The 20,234-nt window shown below is 42.9% G+C and overlaps 1 protein-coding gene across 1 annotated transcript in view; it reads left to right on the top strand.

Annotated features, from left to right (window-relative positions):
• Positions 1-427: 427 nt before the first annotated feature.
• MARCO (macrophage receptor with collagenous structure) overlaps positions 428-20,234 on the top strand; it is a 35,714-nt gene continuing 15,907 nt past the window's right edge. The window contains exons 1-4 of the mRNA XM_043487869.1: positions 428-582; positions 14,114-14,215; positions 15,718-15,849; positions 17,231-17,275. Coding sequence (XP_043343804.1) covers positions 474-582; positions 14,114-14,215; positions 15,718-15,849; positions 17,231-17,275 — 388 coding nt within the window. The 5' untranslated portion in view covers positions 428-473. The remainder of the gene's footprint in view (positions 583-14,113; positions 14,216-15,717; positions 15,850-17,230; positions 17,276-20,234) is intronic.

Here is a 20,234-nt window from a genome sequence, read left to right as displayed (position 1 = left end):
TGGTCCATGGCCCACACTTTGACTAGCAAGGATGAACTCAAAGGATTGAAATAGGTCAGAGGAGTCAGGTTTCACTGTGGGTTGGAGAGGTCCCATGACAATGAGCTGAGTCTGGGATGAAGGCAGGGTCTGGACAGACAGAGGAGATGGGGGTCATTGGTTCTGCTCTTGGGCGCCTGAAAACAAGCGGTGATTTCAGGGACCTGTGGTGTGGGCCCCAACTCCGCACACCCCTTCACAAGCAGTTGGACCAAGCGGGAGCTCCACGTGTGAATACCCCACTTCTGAGAAATGCCTAATCCTGACCACGTCAGGAAACATTTTGCAAATTCAGAAATCAGAGTCAAAGGAAGTCCTGTGTGCTCTACAAGTAGAAGCAGTAGTCAAAAGGGAACAATCTCTCCCCAAGTGGTTCCTCTTGGAGAGAGCATTTCTGCTGGCTCCAGAACTTTGGCCATTTATAAACCTTAGCAATGGAAAATGAGGAAATTCTCAAGGAGAAAGAGGTCTTGGCTAGCACTGAAGACGGAACAGCTCTCGACCAAACCATGTTGTCTAGGATGGAGACATTCGAAGTTAATGGTAAAGTACTACTCCCCAATAATGACATTGCCTGTGATGTCTTTCTCTTGGCAACATAGGAATAGACAAGTCCATTGAAAGTCTAAATTTGCGGCTTAGAGATTCAATGATGCATTTCTGGAATGCTTCCATTGGAAATTTGTATAACGCTAGTAATAGAAACTATGTCTTTAGCATAGTTGGGTTTTCTTTTTTTTTAGCTTCACAACTCGTTTAAATTGTATTAAAATTTTTTCCCTTTCATTAATACTAATACTTTTTATATGTCCCTCCTTTTTACTAATGTCTCATTGACACACAGATTATGTCTGTGATGTTTGTAACAAAAGGAAAATGCAAAACAAGAAGGATGAAAAAGTTCAAGAAAACTGAGGCCAAGTGTCATGTTTATTTAATGCAATTCTGTTAAAATTCTTTGATAGTTTCTGTGAATACTCATGTGTTGCTCAGGGAATGCATTGTCTACTTGTGGGCTTCCTCAGTGGTTCAGTGGTAAAGAATCCGCCTCTAATGCAGGAGACTCAGGTTTGATCCCTGGGTCAGGAGATACCCTGGAGAAGGAAATAGAAACCCAGTTCAGTATTCTTGCCTGGGAAATTCCATGGACAGAGGAGCCTAGTGGGCTATACGCAAAAGGATGTAACCTAGAGCTACAGCCACAGTGGGCTACATGGGGTCACAAAACAGTCAGACACAATTTAGCACCTATATAACAAAAAATATGTTATAGTGGCATACCTAGTCTGTCTTAAACTCAGATTTTAAAATTCAGTCAACTCTGTTGTTTTATTTTCTCCCTCAATGTTACACAGGTGATGTATTTTATAAAATTTCCTAGAACTCACAACAATGAAAGTCACCAATGAGTGCTTCCCACAGGGGATCTCTGATTTCCTATTTCAGAATATCCTCTTGGATTTGTCTTCCAAGTCAATCAATCATTCCCACTCTGTCTTTTCTGGAAGTTGTATGTGTAGGAACAGCTGCAGTGCTGTCCTCTGGCTTAACGGTCCCTCTTGTCCAGGATCTGTTTGTGCAAGTCAGTGGCTGGAAAGATGAAGGGTCAGGTGCTCTGCCTTTAGGTGTTCAAATGGAGTAACAATAAAGGCAGAATTACAGACGACTTTAATAGTTGTTGGCTATTCAGAACTTTGGAGAAGGCAGCGTTATGGACATGTGACTTTTTAAGGTACTGAAAATGTTCAAATGAAGCCAGGTGATCAAACAGACTCAGTACCTACTACCTGCTGAGTTCTGTACTCAGCACCAAAAAAATAGACAAGAATCAACCCAGTCTCTGGCCTCAGGGATCCCACAGTCATGTAGGATGGAAGATGGCAGAGTGAGCCTATTCCTAACTCATTGCTATATGATTCGTCACTGGCTGTCACTGAGATTTGCACAGGACTTTCTGGACAGATCTAACCTGGTGCGGGGCCCTGGAGGGCAGAGCTGAGATCTATTCTAAAGTTTAATGGATAAAGAGGATCCATTGAGAAAGGAAATGGAAGCTGGGACAGGAGAAGGGCACCACATGTTTTTGATACTTTCACAAGGAATATTCAGAAAAAAACAAACAGCTCCATGTTGTTTGGTTCAAAATTGGGTGGAGAAACTCAGTGGGGACTGAGATTAGGAGGACCAATTAAGCCAGACCTTGTCCTGAAAGTGTCTACTGAAAAAAAATGCACAATGTGAGAGTAGTAAGTTAGTTTTTTTTTAATTTTTAATTGTAGGATAATTGCTTTATAATGTGTTGGTTTCTGCTGCACACAGTGTGAATGAGCCATTGTTGTTTAGTCACTATGTGGCATCCCACTCTTTTGCAACCCCGTGAGCTGTCCATGGGATTTTCCAGGTAAGAATACTGGAGTGGGTTGACAGTTCCTTCTCTGGGGATTTTCCCAACCAGGAATTGAATCCACAACTCCTGCCACATCTCCTTCATTGCAGGTGGGCTCTTTCCTGCTGAGCCAGTTTAGTTCATAAGTATATCCCCGCCCTCTAGAGCCTCTCTCCCACCCTCATCCCACCCCTCTAGGTTGAGTTAGCTGTCTTATACAGCAACTTTCCACTAGCTAGCTATTTTATACATGATAATCTTGGACTGCAAGGAGATCCAACCAGTCCATCCTGAAGGAGATCAGTCCTGGGTGTTCATTGGAAGGACTGAGGCTGAAGCTGAAACTCCAATACTTTAGCCACCTCATGCGAAGAGTTGACTCATTAGAAAAGACCCTGATGCTGGGAGGGGTTGGGGGCAGGAGGAGAAGGGGAAGACAGAGAATGAGATGGCTGGATGGCATCACCGACTCGATGGACATGAGTTTGAGTAAACTCTGGGAGTTGGTGATGGACAGGGAGGCCTGGCGTGCTGCAATTCATGGGGTCGCAAAGAGTCGGACACGACTGAGCGACTGAACTGAACTGAACTGAACTGAACAGAACGGAACTGAATGTATATTTTGGGCTTCCCTGGCAGCTCAAACAGTAAAGAATCTGCCTGCAATGCAGGAGACCAGGGTTCCGTCCCTGGGTCAGGAAGATCCCCTGGAGAAGGGGATGGTTACCCTCTCCAGTATTCTTGCCTGGAGAATTCCATGGACAGGGGATTCTAGTGGGCTATATAGTCTATGGGGTCACAAAGAGTTGGACACAACTGAGCTACTAACACAACAACAAATGTATATATTTCAATGCTGTTTGGGACAAAATAAGGACAATAGCCCTGGAGATAGCATTTCAAATAGCTCTGAGAAAATGCTCCAAAGAGGCAAAGGGGAAGGTCAGAGCTATATATGATTTTAGTGAAGGGGATACTTGCAGTCAAGTACACATTTTGGCAGAGGCTTGCTGCCAATCACAAAGAGCAGATGTCACTGTTAATGATTTTAGTGCTTTTACAGATGTGAGGAGAGGAAAGAATTGGGCTCATAAAATCTAATCCTATTTATCTATCTGAACACCTATTCTACCATTTTTCCCAGAGTACAAGAATGCCTCATTCTTGACCTCCACACTGAACCCCTTTCAGAGGGTGTTGAAAACAGCTTCAGCAGCTCATGATTTAATCCTTGTAGAGGTAGATGGTAGGTGCCAATTTGTAAGTAGCAAGGGCAGTGGGGAGCTTTGTAGGGACTGAAGTTGGCTGAGAGGCAGTGATTTGCACTTCAGTTACTTATCCTCACAGATAGGGGATGAGTTGGAAAGAGTAACCCTGGGGACAGAGAGGAGTTTGGCAGCCAGAGATGATGAGAGACAGTGGGTGTGTGGAAGGAAAAGAGAGGATGCTCTGGAGAAACAGAAGTCAAATCAGCAAGACTATAGTAGGGGAATCACGGCAAGTGAGGATGAGGCATAAGTCAAAGGTGAATCCTAGATTTCTGACTGGGGTTACAGATACCATGAAGTAAAAATCTAACCACGATCACTCCTGTTTGGAGAGAACATTTTCCTAAATGCATCCACAAGTTCCTATCTCCTCATACAAAGAACATGGAATGCATGGAATTTTCTAGATGAATACCATTATGGACAGTGCCCACTGTGAGATTATGTAACACCTCAGGGCTTACTGAGACTAAAAAAAACTATTTGCTTCAGCAGTAAATGGCTCCAGCCTCATCTATCTGTCTATCCATCTATCTATCTATCCATCATCTATCTATCTACCTACCTTTCTGTCAACTGAAGATTGCTTAAGTTACCTGAAGAGGCTCAGCAGACTGCAGGCTCTTGCTGACCTTAAGACCCAACGAAACTCCAGGTCTTCCTTCATGAACCAGTATCAGTTGCTCTTCCCTTCAACAATGGAGCATTTGAGCCCAAATGACAGAATACACATTTGTCCCTGTGGTCCATATCTTTCTGGAATGTACTTCTTTCACCTTTTTGAAAATATGAGCATTTCTCTGGCTCACATCTTCCTGTCACTCTCCTCACGGGTTGTGTCAGATATCTGAACTTCTGTTACTAGATCAGCATGCTCTTGCTGTTTTCTGTGGAATGTAATCTGGACCTCTCAAGCAAAGCCCTCAATTATTTTAGGACTTATATCTTTCATCATGATATTTCTTCCCACCAATTTCCATCTGAAGAACATCCTTCTTGAAAGAGAAGACCCCAAAAAATGCAAATAGAGAAGTTATGGTAGGGGGGTATTGTTTAATTAACACAGAACCTTGGCCCCAGCATCAGACCTGGCTGCCCCTTCTTCCTGCTCTGAAGTTAATTTTAAATATTCTGCTAACAGGCTTTAACTTTGGAGTCTATGCGGGGTCAGCCTTGCTGAAAGGAGTACTTTCATTTCACATTGTTGTTCTGACTTTTGTATTTTGTCATGTCCCTATTTCTCAACATTTTTTAAAAATCTGACTACCCAGAGGTATTTTTCCAGTTTTTATTGTGAAATATTTGTAATTTCACAGAAAGTTGCAAATAATGTACAGGGAAGTCTTTGTGACCTTCACCCTTTTCTTCCAGTGATAACATCTTACATAACTCTAGTACAATATGACCACCAGGAAACTGATATTTGTACAATCCACAGAGCTTATGCAGGTTTCTTTAGTTTTCCATGCACTCATTTGTGTGTGTGAATATAGTTCTCTACAATTTTAACAGATGTGTATACTTGTGTGACCACCACCAAAATCAAGATATAGAACAGTTCCATCACCACAAAATCTCCCTCATGGTATTTTTTAGAGACACACATGCCCTCTTTCCTGTCCAACAATCACTATACCCAGCTACCACTAATCAGCTCTGCCTCTTTATAATTTTGCTATTTAAAGAAAGTTACATAAGTAGAATTACAAGTATGTAACTTTTTAAAGATTGGCTTTTTCCCCCCTTGAGATCCATCCAAGTTGTTGTATGTATCAGTAGTTGGTTCTATATTATTAATGAGTTTTACTGAGTATTATTCTGTGATATGAATGGATCACAGTTGGTTTAACCATTCACCCACTGAAAGACTTTTGGGTTCCAGTTTTGGGCTATTACAAATAAAGCTGCTATGATTATTTATGTAAAAGTATTTGTGCAAGCACAAATTTTCATTTCTCTAGGAAAAAATGCCAAAAAGTGCAATTAATTGCTGGATTCTAGTTATGTTTAGTATTATAAAAAGCAGTCGATCTGTTTTTCAAGTGTGGATGTTTCATTTTACATTCCCATCAGCGGTGTACAACTGATTCACTGTCTCTGCATCCTTGCCAACAGTTGGTATTATCACTATTTTTACTTTAGCCATTTTGATAAGCATGTGGTAGTAATACTTCACTGTAATTCTAATTTGTATTTTCCTAGTAGCTAATGATGTTGAATATGTTTTCATGTGTTCATTTGTCACTTATATACCCTCCTCAGTCAAATGTCTCTGTGTCTTTTGCCAATATTTTAATAAGATTTTTCTTTTTTACTAAGCTAAACTAAAGCTAAACTTTTTGAGAATTCTTCATATACTCAAAATATATGTCCTTTGCTGGATATGCAATTTGCAAATATTCTTTCTCAGTCTGTAATTTGTCATTTCATCCACTTAACAAAATCTTTTGCAAAGTGAAAAGTATTTAACTCTATTGGGGTCCCATCTATTGACATTTCCTTTTATGGATTGTGCTTTTGGTGTCAAGTCTGAGAACTTTTTACCTAGCACTGGGTCCTAAAGATTTCTCCTATGTGTAATTCCAAAGCTTTTATAGTTTTATATTATAATATCATGGTTCATTTTGAGTTGATGTGAAGTTTAGGTCAAGGTTTGTTTATTTTGCCTATGGATGTTCAACTGCTTCAATACCACCTGCTGGTATTGAAGCAATCAGTACTATCCTTCCTCAAGGAAATTACTTTTGCACCTTTGTCAAAAATCAGTTGGGCACACTTGAAGGAAATGGCAACCCACTCCAATATCCTTGCCTGGAAAATCTCATCGACAGAGGAGCCTGGTGGGCTGCAGTCCATGAGGTCGCAAAGAGTCGGGCACGACTGAGTGACTAACACTTACATTTACTTACTTGTATGAGTCTATTTCTGTGTTCTTTATTCTGTCCATTCATCTACATGTCTGTCCCTGCACCAGTACCACACTGTCTTGATACTATAGATTTATTGTAACTCTAAACATAAGGCAACGTTATTTCTCACATTTTATTCTTCTTTTTCAAGATGATTTTAACTATTCTGAGGCTTGTGCCTTTCCATATAAATTTTGGGATAAATTTATACCATCAAAAACCTTGCTGGATTTTGTAAGAATTATATTATACCTCTAGATAGTTCAAAAACTGACATCTTTACATCTTTATGTTGTCTTACAATCCATGAACTTGATATGTTCCTACATTTCTTTGGGTCTTTACTGCTTTTTCTTTAAGTGAAAATTTAGTAACTTTTGGGCATACCGATCCTGTGTACATTTTGTTAAATTTATATCAAAGTATTTCATTTTCTTTAGAGCAATTATAAATGTGTGTTTTAAATTTTGATTTCCACTTGTTTGTCAGTTGTATATAGAAAAAGGGAGTGGCAACACACATCCTTGCCTTGTTCCCAGTCTCAGGAGGAAAGTTTTCTGTCTCACCATTAATAGTGAGATAAGCAGGGGGCCTCCCCTGGCAGTCCAGTGTATAGACAGCCTTACAATGCAGGGGGTGTGGGTTCAATCCCTAGTTGGGGAATGGAGATCCTACATGCTTCTCTGGTGAAAAACCAAAACATAAAACAGAAGCAATACTGTAACAAATTCAATAAAGACTTTTTAAAAATGGTCCACATCAAAAAAAGAAAAAAAAGTGATGTAAGCTTTAGATAGCTGTTGATACTCTTTTTTAAAAAGGAAAATTTGAGAATGTTCTCTTCTAATTTGCGGAGAGTTTTATTATAAATGTGTTATTTATTATGAGAGCGATAATTATGACAGTTTATCATAAGTTGAATTTTGTTAAGTACTTTTTCTGCATTAACTATACAGTTACATGATTTTTCTTCTTCAGTCTATTGATATGTAGATTACATTGATTTTCTAATATTGAACCAGTCATGCTTACCTGGAAATCCCATTTAGTATATCAATCTTTTTAACGCACTGTTGGATATGGTTTACTGCTATTTCGTTGAGGATATTTGTGTCAACATTCATGAGACATATTGATCTTTAGTTTTCTTTTTGTACTGCCTTTGGCTTTTATATTATGATAATACAAAATGAGTTAAAAAGTGTTCTTTACTCTTCTGTAAACCATAAGAGATTGTCTGAACTTGGTGTTAATTCTTTTCTTAAAGGTTTGTTAGGATATTGGACCTGGATATTTCTTTTATAAGAAATTTTAAATCACAAATTAAACTTGTTTAATCGGCATAGATATTTATCTTATTTCTTTCACCTTGGTTGAGTTTTTGCAGTTTGTGACTTTTCAGGAGTTGGTTCATTTCTTCTAAGTTGTTAGCAAAAAGTTAGTAGTATCTCCTTGTTTTCTTTTTAATGGCTGTAGCATCTGTGGTGATACATCCTGTTTTATTGTTGATATTGGTGATTTGTGTCTTCTTTCTTTTTATCTTTGTCGGTCTTGATAGCACTTTACCAATTTTTATTGATTTTATTCAGACAACCAGATTTTTGGTTTTTCATTTTCTCCCTTGTATTCTTATTTTAAATCTCATTGATTTGTGCTCTGGTCTTTATTCTTTCTTTTTTTTTTTCCTGAATGTTTATGATTTACTTTTCTTTTATGTTTTCTTAAGGTAAGAACTTAGTTTATTGATTTGAGAACCTTCCTCATTTGTAAACTTTTACTGTTGTGAATTTCCTTTCCAGTGCTGCTTTAGATGCATTCCATAATTTGATATATTTTATTTCCACTTTCATTCAATTCTTTTAAAGATTTTTTCCTTTGAGACTTTTCCTATGACCCATGCATTATTTAGAAGTTAAAAAAAGATTCCAATTGTTTGAAGATTTTTCTGTTATTATCTTCCATTTTGATTCCACTATTGTCAGAGGATATCTGCAAATTTTAATTTCTTTTACAGTTTGTTAGGTTTGTTTTATGACTCAGGATATGGTCTTAGTAAATACTCCATGTATGCATGGAAAGAATGTATATTCTGCCGTTGTTGCATGGAGCGTCTTATAAATGTTAGATCCTGTTGGTGCTCAGTTCTATACTTTTGTTGATTTCCTATCAATTGCTGAGAATGGGGTATTAATATCCCCAACTACAACTGGGATTTGCCCATTTCTCTTTTCTGTTATATCAATTCTGTTTCATGTGAATAGAAGTTCTACTGTTTGGTTTCTTTTACATCTTATAATGGGTCATGGTTTTTCATTCACTTTGCCAATTTCTTCCCTCTACTTGGTATAGTTAGACTATTTATGAAAATAATTATAGCTACATTAGGTTTAAATCTGCCATCCTAGTTTGTATTTTCTCTTTGCTTCTTCTATTTCCCATTCATCTGTTTCTCTTTTCTTATCTTTCTATAGATTACTTGAGCACTTTTTAAAGTTCCATTTTTATTTATTTATAGTTTGTTTGTGGTATATCTCTTTTAATAGTTTATTTAGTGGTTTCTCTGTGCATTTCAATATACATATATAACTTAGCACAGTCTATGGTATCAACATTTTACCACTTTGAGTCGAGTGCAAAAATCTTATTTACATTTATGTCTTTTTATTGTCTTCATTTTTTAAAATGAATTGTCTGAGGTATTTCTTCTACTTACACTGAGAGTCGCATTAGATGGTGTTATATATTTGTTTCAACCATCAATTGTGACCTTTAAAAGCTGTGAGGAGAAGGATGATCTAATATATATCCTTGTATTTTACCCATTCTTCTTTCCCTTTTCCTGTTCTTCCCTTTGGAGGTGTCAAACCTTTTCCTACACCATTGCCATTCTATTTGAAGATATCCTTTAGCCATTCTTCAAAGGTAAGTTCACGAGCAATCATCTCTATTAGTTTTCCTTCATCTGAGAACCTCTATTTTCCAATCATTGTTAAAGGATGCACCAGAAATAGAATTCATGGTTGACAATTTCTTTCAGGACACAAAAAGTATTGTGCCACTTCTAGCTGATCTCTGTGCTTTCAGATGAAAAATCTGCTGACATTCCAAATAGATATTACTTTATAAGTAATTTCTCCTTTCCCTCTGGCTATTTTCAAGACTTTTCCTTTTTGTTTAGATTTTTAATTTTCTTTATCTCTAAATTTTTCAGATTTTTGCCTATGTGTCTTGATATGGATTTCTTCGAATTTACCATGTCTTGGATTTGCTCAGCTTCTTGGATCTATAGGGTCTTTAGTCAAATTTGAGAAATTTTCAGCTACCATTATTTTTTTGAGGTTTTTTTTTTTTTTTTTGCTAAACACTCTTTCTGGAACTTCAATGATGAGTATTATGTGTTTTTTGTGTGTGTCTTTTTTATTGACTCACACATCTCTGAGGCTCTGTTTATTTGTCATTTTATTGTTGTTGATTTTCTGTTTTTCAGATTGAGCAATTTCTATTGTTCTATCATTTAGTTGAGTGATTCTTTCTTTTGTCATATTTATTACACTATTGAGCCAATGTGGTGAGGTTTAAAAAGGATATTTGGCATTTTGAAATTATATAATTTTCCATCTGAGTCTTTTATATATCTTCTATCTTGTGAGATTTTTTTAAAGTTTTGTTTGTAAGTACTCATTAAAGCATTTTTGTGGTGGCTGCTTTAAAATATTATTGAATAATTCCAACACTGGTGTCATCTCAATGATTTTAGGTTTAAGTTTCTTGCATAAACTGTTTAGGTTTATTAGATAGATTCTGGCCCATTTTGTGGGCTATCATTCTTGACAGTTTCTTCTAACCACTAATAGTTGAAATGATCGACATCAGTCAGTTCAGTCACTCAGTTGTGTCTGACTCTTTGCAACCCCAATGGACTGAAGCACACCACACTTCCAGAGCTTGCTCAAACTCATGTCCATTGAGTTGGTGATGCCATCCAACCATCTCATCCTTGGTCGTCTCCTTCTCCTCCTTCAATCTTTCCCAGCATCAGGGTCTTTTCCAGTGAGTCAGCTCTTCTCATCAAGTGGCCAAAGTATTGGAGTTTCAGCATCAGTCCTTCTGATGAATATTCAGGACTGATTTCCTTTAGGATGGACTGATTGGATCTCTTTGCAGTCCAAGGGACTCTCAAGAGTCTTCTCCAACACCACAGTTCAAAAGCATCAATTCTTGGACACTCAACTTTCTTTATAATCCAACTCTCATATCCATATAAGACTACTGGAGAAAATATAGCTTTGACTAGATGGATCTTTTTTGGCAGAGTAATGTCTCTGCTTTTTAATATGCTGTCTAGGTTGGTCATAGCTTTGCTTCCAAGGAGCAAGCATCTTTTAATTTCATGGCTGCAGTCACCATCTGCAGTGATTTTGGAGCGCCCCCCAAAAAAGCCTGTCACTGTTTCCATTGTTTTCCCATATATTTGCCATGAAGTGATGGGACTGGATGCTATGATCTTCATTTTTTGAATGTTGAGTGTTAAGGCAACTGTTTCACTCTCCTCTTTCACTTTCATCAAAAGGCTCTTGAGTTTTTCTTTGCTTTCTGCCATAAGGGTGGTGTCACCTGCATATCTGAGGTTATTGATATGTCTCCCATCAATCTTGACTCCAGCTTGAGCTTCATCCAGTCTGGCATTCTGCATGATGTACTCTGCCTATAAGTTAAATAAACAGGGTGACAACATACAGCCTTGATGTACTCCTTTCCCAATTTGGAACCAGTCCATTGTGCCATGTCTGCTTCTAACTGTTGTTTCTTGACCTGTATACAGATTTCTCAGGAGGCAAGTAAAGTGTTCTTGTATTCCCATCTCTTTAAGAATTTTCCACAGTTTGTTGTGATCCACACAATTAAAGGCTTTAGCATGTTCAATGAAGCAAAAGTAGATGATTTTCTAGAACTCTCTTACTTTTTCGATGATCCAACAGATGTTGGTAATTTGATTTCTGGTTCTTCTGCTCTCTAAATCCAGCTTGAACATCTGGAAGTTCTCAGTTCACATACTGGTAAAGCCTAGCTTGGAGAATTTTGAACATTACTTTGCTAGTATGTGAGATGAGTGCAATTGTGTGATAGTTTGAGCATTCTTTGGCATTGCCTTTCTTTGGGATTGAAATGAAAACGGGCCTTTTCCAGTCCTGTGACCACCTGTGATCACCAAATTTGCTGGCATATTGAGTGCAGCACTTTAAAAGCATCATCTTTTAGGATTTGAAATAGCTGAACTGGAATTCCATCACCTCCACTAGCTTTGTTCGTAATGATCTTCCTAAGGCCCACTTGACTTGGCTCTATGTGAGTGATCATGCCATCATGGTTATCTGGGTCGTTAAGATCTTTTTTGTATAGTTCTATGTATTTTTGCCACCTGTTCTTAATATATTTTGCTTCTGTTAATGATCAACATGGGGGTAAAGAATTTGTCCTATCCTTTGCTTTGTACAGAGCAAGTTAGACAAAACCTACAGATTTAAAGTTCCCAGTTCTAAAATACTTTGCCTTTGTGCCAGTTATAGCTCTGAATTTAAAAGCATTCTGCATTCTGGACCTGAACTACTCCCAGCTCCCTGTCATGTCTGTTTTTCCTCTTGTTATCCTTTTTCAAATGCCTTACACGTGTTCCTACCATGTAGTTGAAAATATCTGCATCTTCCGTGCTGGCCCTCACCCCTATCTCTAGCATCTATGATATGTGTGTCTCTGAAACATAGTTTACCTTTCTATTGCCATCACATGTTAAGTTTCATCACATTTTGTGCTGTCTATGAGGCTGTATTTGCTGTCCACCATCTTCTATTAAGCGTGAGGCTTCCCCTCATGCTTATTCATTCTCACTATCATGACTATATGGTACCTGAGGTTTTAAGTTGCATTCCTGATGCTCTCCCAACGCTTTTCAACTGGCAGTGTTCAACTCTGCACACACTTGGCACCCAGATGACTCATTCATCCATTCAATTAGCTAGTCGCCATTTTCCCAGAATATCATACTGATGCTGGAATGCAGCCTTGGGAACTTCCAGGCCATGTAGAGGAGAGTGAGACATAGAAATAGTTCAAGGTGCTCAGGGTCACAGCAGATAAAAGCACAATTCTGTGGGGAAGCAGCGCAAGGGCCCACCCATCCCAGGGGAGCCTGAGGGTCTATCTTGGCGCAGGGAAGTCTCTACTCTGCTCCCGAAGGATGAGTAAGAAGTAGTTATGCATAAAGAAGGAAGGAATATTCCTTCCTTGGGTATTCAGAGGAGACACTGTCTGAAGTCAGAAGGGTGTAACCCCCGTGGTCTGGCCTGACCATTGATCTGTGTCAGGGGTGGAGGTGAGGTAGAGAGGCATGGCCACAGGAGAGCTGGCTGGAGACCAGGCTACATGAACCCACAGGGGAGTTGTTTGTCCCGAGGGTAGTGAGCATAAGGGCTGAAAACCAGGGAGCGACTGGGGCTGGATGTGTGTTGGAGAACTCACGCAGGCTGCGATGTGGGCCTGGACTTCAGGGGTGCATGCAGCTAGGGAGAACACCCTGTGCTAGACGGAGTAGCCATGTGTCTCTAAGCATTATGAAGCAGCTAGTAAAGAGAAGAGTTAAGTCTCTGTCTACTGAGAGAACTAGAAGGAAACCCATGGAAAAATTCTTCATTGCAGAAGGAACATGTGCTTTAGTTGATTACATACTACTAAAGCACATGTGATGAGCACACATGATAAGCACATGGACTAAGTAGTATGTATTTGTAATATGATATCATTGGTGTAAAACGAAAAGGAGAAACACTCCATCTAGGAGGATATGAGTTTGTTAGGATGGGGGAATGGGAGGAAGGCCACATCCCAGAAAGCTAATGAAGCTTACCTCAGCAGGCTAGGACCTCAGGGGATTAATTATGAGATTATTAATCCTTGAAATGCTCTCCATATTGTTTGATGCATTATATTATGCATGTTTTACCTTCATAATTTAAAAATCTAAAGAAAAAGAAAGCAAAGGCCTGGGCAAAATTTGCAGATCTTGTCTTATAACCTAATAGGTTTTTCAACTGTTCCAAACCTCGCTCACTGTTTATAAAATGGGAACAAACATTTTCCTCCAAAACTCTTGAAATTGAAATGTGTTAATTCATCGGTTAATTGGATGTACATCTACTGAGCAACCCCTGGAGCAGGTGGCACACGGGGGCTTCTACAGTGAGCAAGGTTGATGTAATATCTGGCTTAAGGACCATGCTCTTTCAGCAAAGAATACATGCAGAGGTGTTTTTCACCCAGCCACACAAGCGAGTGGCTTCTTGCCCTGTGGAAGGAGGGTCAAGGGGAGGATTTGGCTGTCATTGGTCTTTGTGTCCTTCCCCGCATGGAACCTCAGGGAGAGCCCCTTGCTCACCCAGAGGGCATCTGGGCCCAGGCTAGGGACCTCTGCTCTCCACCCTCTCTAGCAGCTGCTTTCTGCCTGTGTTCCACTTCAGGTCCAAAGCCCAAGAGGAGAAATGGAAAGAACTGCATCATGGTCCTAGTGGTCATGTACCTGGTTCTGCTCACTGTGGGCGCTGGGCTATTGGTGATACAAGGTAAACCACCTGAGTCCTGCCTGGTCCTTCCTTGGGTAACAACGTGGACCCACCAGATACAGAACCCAGGCTCAGAGGAGACCCCCGGGGCCACTGCTGCCCATCTGCTGGGAGAGAGTTCTCAGGCCCTGGGCAGCCAGGGTGGTGCGGGGAGGGGAGGGAAAAGCAGAAAGGGGAGTGTGTGTTACGTGTTACGTGTGTGTGTGTGTGCGTGTGTGAGGGGGGCGGGGGAGAGGGAGGCAAGGAGAAATAGACCACACACGTGTGTGTCTGAAGCAGTCAAAGAGGCAGTGATTTCACACAGGTATGCCTTGTGCATCTCCCATCAAGAATTCCCTGTCTCTGGATGAGAAGGAGCTTTTTTTTTTTTCTTTTTTAATTTACTTATTTTAATTGGAGGCTAATTACTTTACCATATTGTAGTGGTTTTGCCATACATTGACATGAATCAGCCATGGGTGCACATGTGTTCCCCATCCTGAACCCCCCTCCCATCTCCCTTGGGTCATCCCAGTACACCAGCCCTGAGCACCCTGTCTCATGCATCAAACCTGGACTGGCGATCTGTTTCACATATGATAATGTACATGTTTCAATGCTATTCTCTCAAATCATCCCACCCTCACCTTCTCCCACAGAGTCCAAAAGACTGTCCTATACATCTGTGTCTCTTTTTCTGTCTTGCATATAGGGTCATCATTACCATCTTTCTTAATTCCATATATATGTGTTATTATACTGCATTGGTGTTTTTCTTTCTGGCTTACTTCACTCTGTATAATAACTCCAGTTTCATCCACCTCATTAGAACTGATTCAAATGCATTCTTTTTAATGGCTGAGTAATATTCCATTGTGTATATATACCAAAGCTTCCCTATCCATTCATCTGCTGATGGGCGTCTAGGTTGCTTCCATGTCTTGGCTATTATAAACAGTGCTGCGATGAACATTGGGGTGCACGTGTCTCTTTCTATTCTGGTTTAGGAAGGAGCTTTGTTGATCAGTGTTTCATTTCAACATGATTTGGCTTTCAAAGTGCTCCCAGTCCAAATGGTTAGGTCAGGAAGCGATCCCTCATACAGACAGTGAAGCTGCTCAAGCGCGTCACGTGCCCAGCTGTCACAAACGCACATCGCACGCATATTAACGCCTCACACGATTAGGCCAGGTCAGCACGTTAGTGGCCATGCACTCACGCTCCAGCATGCACAGAGTTCTTAACTGCACGCAGGTTGATCATGGATGCAGTGGGTGCACAGACTGTGCCAGTGTGTTCCGTGGACGTGTAGCATCTGTGAGTGTGAAGTGCCCGTGTGCAAGATACAGACAAAGCTCTGTGCTCACACTAGTTCCCCACAGTACACAAAACATGCATTTACACAGTCAGAACTTACAGAGTTGAGCACATATGACACAGAATGTCAGGGCTATGTTCAAATGCCCTGGGCTTTAATGAAGTCCCTGAAAGAATGCTGAAGGGCTGGGGTGTGGGGTGTCCAGTTCTAAACCTGCAGGAGCGGCTCCAGATCCTGGAGATGCCCCACAACAATGAAACACAGGCCCAGATCACCCAAGTCCTCGCCAAGCAGGAGAGACTACAACAGCGGATGGACAACTTTGTTCAGATCCCAGGTTGGTCCCTCCCCGCTGACCTGGGACTCTCCAGAGGGAATGGGAATGGGGGAGCTGCTTGTGTGTGGACAAGAGGGTCTTTAGACCTGAATTCCCTTCTTTGGCAGAGGGGCTTCCTAGACCCTGGCCTGGCATGAGACCCTGGAGGCCAAGAGAGGGGGTGAAGGCTGAATGAGGAGGGTGTGAAATTACAGGCACCCTGGGTGACTGCAGACAGATCTGGTGAGAGTGGGGTCAGGAAGCTAGGAGCCAAGGACCCTGTCCAAATGATTATGACATCCAAGAGCCAAGGTCTTCAGTAACCAGCCAAAGGTCAGGTCTGAGTCCCAAAGCCCTCAGACCAGCCCAGAATGCTCAGGAGGGCAGGTAAAATGCAGAGCCTGGGGCGATTCCCAGGACCACTTCCAAGTGGCAAACTATATGGTCTGTGGCTGGAGAGAGGAATGGCAGGCATCTCGCCAGTCTGGCCAAAGCAGGGGCCATGGAGGGGAGAGGACAGTGGACCTGCCCTTGTAGAAGAGACCCCAGAAGCACCCTGGCTCCTCCCACACGCGGGGACGCAGGGAGAGGTGCAGACTGCCACACAGAAGGCTTTCCCTTGCACTCGACCCCACAGGCGCCTCGTCTTGGGCTTCCAGCCTCCAAAACTCTAAGAAGTGAATTTCTTTGGTTAAGCCCCACCTCCCCAGTCCATAATGTGTTGTTATGGTGGCCAGAATGGACTAAGAGAGGACGAGGAGCCCTGTCACGTCCACCCAAGTCTTTGGGAGGCTGTCATCCCCAAAGCAGTGCTGGAAAGGGAGAGATCTGATATGGGTAGCAGCAGCGATGGGTGCCATGTATCACAGCCTGGCACGCTTTCTATATGGGTTTCCATGTGGCAGCCTCAGAACTGCCCTGCTTAACTGGTACATGAACCCTAGTTCATTGATGAGAAAGCTGATGCTCCAAATGATCAAAGGTCATGCCCAGGGTCACTCAGCTAAAGGGGCAGTGCTGCTGTTCAAACCCAGGTCTGTCCGGCTCAGCCTCCCTCTGGAGTCATCGTCTACACAACTGAATTTTGCCTGCTGGGCCATGAGCTTCTTGTGGGAAGGCACTCCGTCTTTTCTTCCTTCCACACTGTTTGGCTGATCCGTGTGCCCAATGACACTTGTTGAGTGGATGATGGTGTGAGTGGCACCTTGTTCGTTGGGGCATGGTGTCTCTGCTCCTTTTCCTTAGGTCTTTCAGGTCCAAAGGGGCCCAGGGTGGACCTCGCCTCCCCCACCTGCCAGGACCGCTCGCAGAGAAGTCATAGAAACCACCTCTGTCTACTGGCCCCATAATCCTTTTTTTCCTCCTTGTCCAGGCTACATTCTGAATTCCTTTTCCTTTCCAGGACCCCCAGGACCCCGAGGCCCACCAGGAATCAAGGGAGAGGCAGGTGAGCAGGGGCTGGGTGTGTGTGCCGGCCAGGCAGTGGCCCGTCTCGGAGCAGCTGCAAACACACACCCCACCCCGAGAGCCTGAACTCCAAGTGGGGTCTGTGTGTGAGGGAGGTCACCTGGGGTGAGACCCTACGTGTCCCGGGATGCTGGGAAGTACCTGCTTCACGGAGGAGACACCTAGGTGTGGATAGAAGGGTGAGGACACTCCAAGACCCTCCTTGGTGCTCAGAGTACAAGCCTATGAGCATCCCTGGAGAGAGTCAAGCTCATTGGTCCAGACTCCAGAGCCTGACACAACTGCCTTCACCATAGACTGGTTGCACGACCTGGAGAGCACTCCTTTACCTCTCTGAATCTCAGTTTCTTTGTCTGTAAAATGGGGATAAGAATGCTTCAGAGGACTACTAGGGTCTGTAAAATGGGGATAAGAATGCTTCAGAGGATTACTGGGGTCTGTAAAATGGGGATAAGAATGCTTCAGAGGATTACTAGGGTCTGTAAAATGGGGATAAGAATGCTTCAGAGGATTACTGGGAAGTTAAAATTACAATTCAAAGCCCATGATTGGCTCTCTTTTTTAGGTTGTGGCCTTAATATGCCCAGGTGCCTTACCAGCGGCCACGGCAAGGCTGGGTCAGAGAATGTGGGGGCTCGGCTGGCCCATGGGGGAGAGGGGCTTCATTGCTGTTACAATCCATTCTGCCCTTCACTTCGACTCTCAAACCTCCAATCCCCAAGGGGTGGAGGCTGCTGAGTTGTAAAAATGCCAAGAAAGCTGTTACTAAAGAAAGAGCAGAATGAGAGGATTTGCAAGAAAGGGGGAAATAGACTGAGAGCCTCTAAGTCTCCAGGACACTGAGACAGAAAGAAAAACACCACTATTTGCAGAAGGGAAACTTGTTAGGAGGGAAAACTCTTTTTTTTTTCCAGGAACTAATTTTTAGAAAGATTTTAATAGAAGGGGAAATCCCAGAGGGCCTAGAGTTCTAAGTCTCCAGCAGGGTTTCTCTGGGGAAGGTTTTCAGAATGGAGGATGGGCAAACAGTCGGAGGAGAATTCAGGGGCCCACCCAGGCACAGTCACACATGCACGGTCGCACTAGGCACCTGCTCACACGTGCACATACACTCACATGCATACACACCCACACACGCACTCACATGCACTCACCACCCCTACCACAAACTCATACACACTCACTCACTCAGCCTTCAGGGCCAGGGAGGGGCAAGGCCACCCAGAGGATGGTGGGTCGCCAGGCATCCCAGGGGCACAGCTGTGGTCCCTTCTGTCCAGGCGAGCAAAGGACAGGATGGGAAATCTGAGTAGAGAGTGAGGGGGGGAAGGACGTCCTGCCATGTATAACTGGTGGCAAGGGCAGACACAGACAGTGCTGGGGACTCAGAGGAGAAAACGGTGGGGGACCCGCGTGGGGCCTGAGGTGGGCCTGGGTCAGGAGGGGAGACCGCTGGTGGTGAGGACAAAGGGGCTGATAAGGCATCTAGAATCTTCCCTCGATGGCCCGCACTTGGTCTAGAGCAGTGCTTCTCAAGCTAATGGCCACGAATAAGAACCATTCGAGATGCTTCAGAGGCCGTGGAGGATTCAGAGCCTGGAGGTGTGGGGGACCGGCTTTGAGAAGCACGGCCCACGCTCTGGCCTTGACTGAGCAGCTCATGCTCCTGGCGTCCGGCCTGCCCAGAGAGCACCCTGGGGGCGGCTCTGGGTGCGGTAGCGGGATGGAGCTGAGGAGCCAGCGGACCTGATTGCCATTCCTGCTCCGCGCCTACTCACCTGTGTAACTGGACACGTCACTTAACTTCATTTCAGCAACGAATGGCAATTACACTAAAATAATACTAATTAAGCTATATATGCTTTGCAGGACAGCTATAAGGGTTGGAGAGCATTATTTTCAAACTCTGCTACATGTAGGTGGTGTGAGTGATCCTGTAACACAGAAAGGGATTTCAGTTCCTAGGTCAGACAGATCTGGGTTCGAACGTGGCTCACCAGCTGTGTAAGCTCTCTGAACCTCAATTAACTCACCTATGAAAGGGGGATAGTACTAGTAACCTTCAGTGAGGACTGATTACAACAGAAATATAAGACAGAAGATGTGTGATACTGTAGCTGGCATGTGGGAATTATCTACATCAGAAGAAGCTGAGGGTGCTTGCCTTCACGAAGTGAGCCCTTCTAGGGACGTGTCGGCCATCCTCAAATACTAGAAAGGTTCTTGTGGAAGAGAAAATAGACTGGCTGTCAGTGGTACCCGGCAGAAGAATGGAGGCCAAGGGGCAGAGGTTTCTGGAGAACCAGTTGTGCTGAGGTAAGGGAGGAACAAACAGTTAAGACTTGGGGCTGCCCCACAATGAAACAAGCGGATGTAGGGGTGGAGAGGAGGGGCTACAGAATTCTCCTTGGTGGAACAGAAGGGGGATCCTTGCACCGGGTAGGTGGTCGGACAATTGACTTGTCAGGTTGATTCCAAAGGTGGCCCTCCACAATTCTCTGTGGCCCAGACTTTCTCAAGGTGGCCCCAGCAGCCCCAGAGCGGGGATGGATGAGAGCCAAGCCTTTGCCTGTGGAGTCTGAACCACACTGCTTCCCACCTCACCCTCACCCACTGCCACTCCCAGGCTCGGGGCTGAGAGCACTGCAGCTGGCGAGGGGAAATGCATCGCTTTCATGTCTTCAGAAATCAGGACTCCTCTTCCCAAATTACCCACTGTTTGCCCAATCCACTGCCTGCAGACAGGGTTAGCAGACCAAGTGGGACACGCCCCTGTAGTATTCAGTACTGAGGTCTTTCCCTCTTTGTCCCAGAAGATGGGTAATGCCACTGTGATGAGGTTCCAGGAGATCATGTCAATCTCCTTCACTCCACCTTTAGCTGTGATGATGGGGAGGTTCTGAAGTCAGATTAGCTGTGATTCCTCAGCTGGTGCCAGA

This window comes from Cervus canadensis, chromosome 15 (assembly GCF_019320065.1).
Source record: "Cervus canadensis isolate Bull #8, Minnesota chromosome 15, ASM1932006v1, whole genome shotgun sequence".
Taxonomy (NCBI): domain Eukaryota; kingdom Metazoa; phylum Chordata; class Mammalia; order Artiodactyla; family Cervidae; genus Cervus; species Cervus canadensis.
Note: the sequence above shows the minus strand (reverse complement) of the source record. Positions and strands in the feature narration are given on the sequence as shown.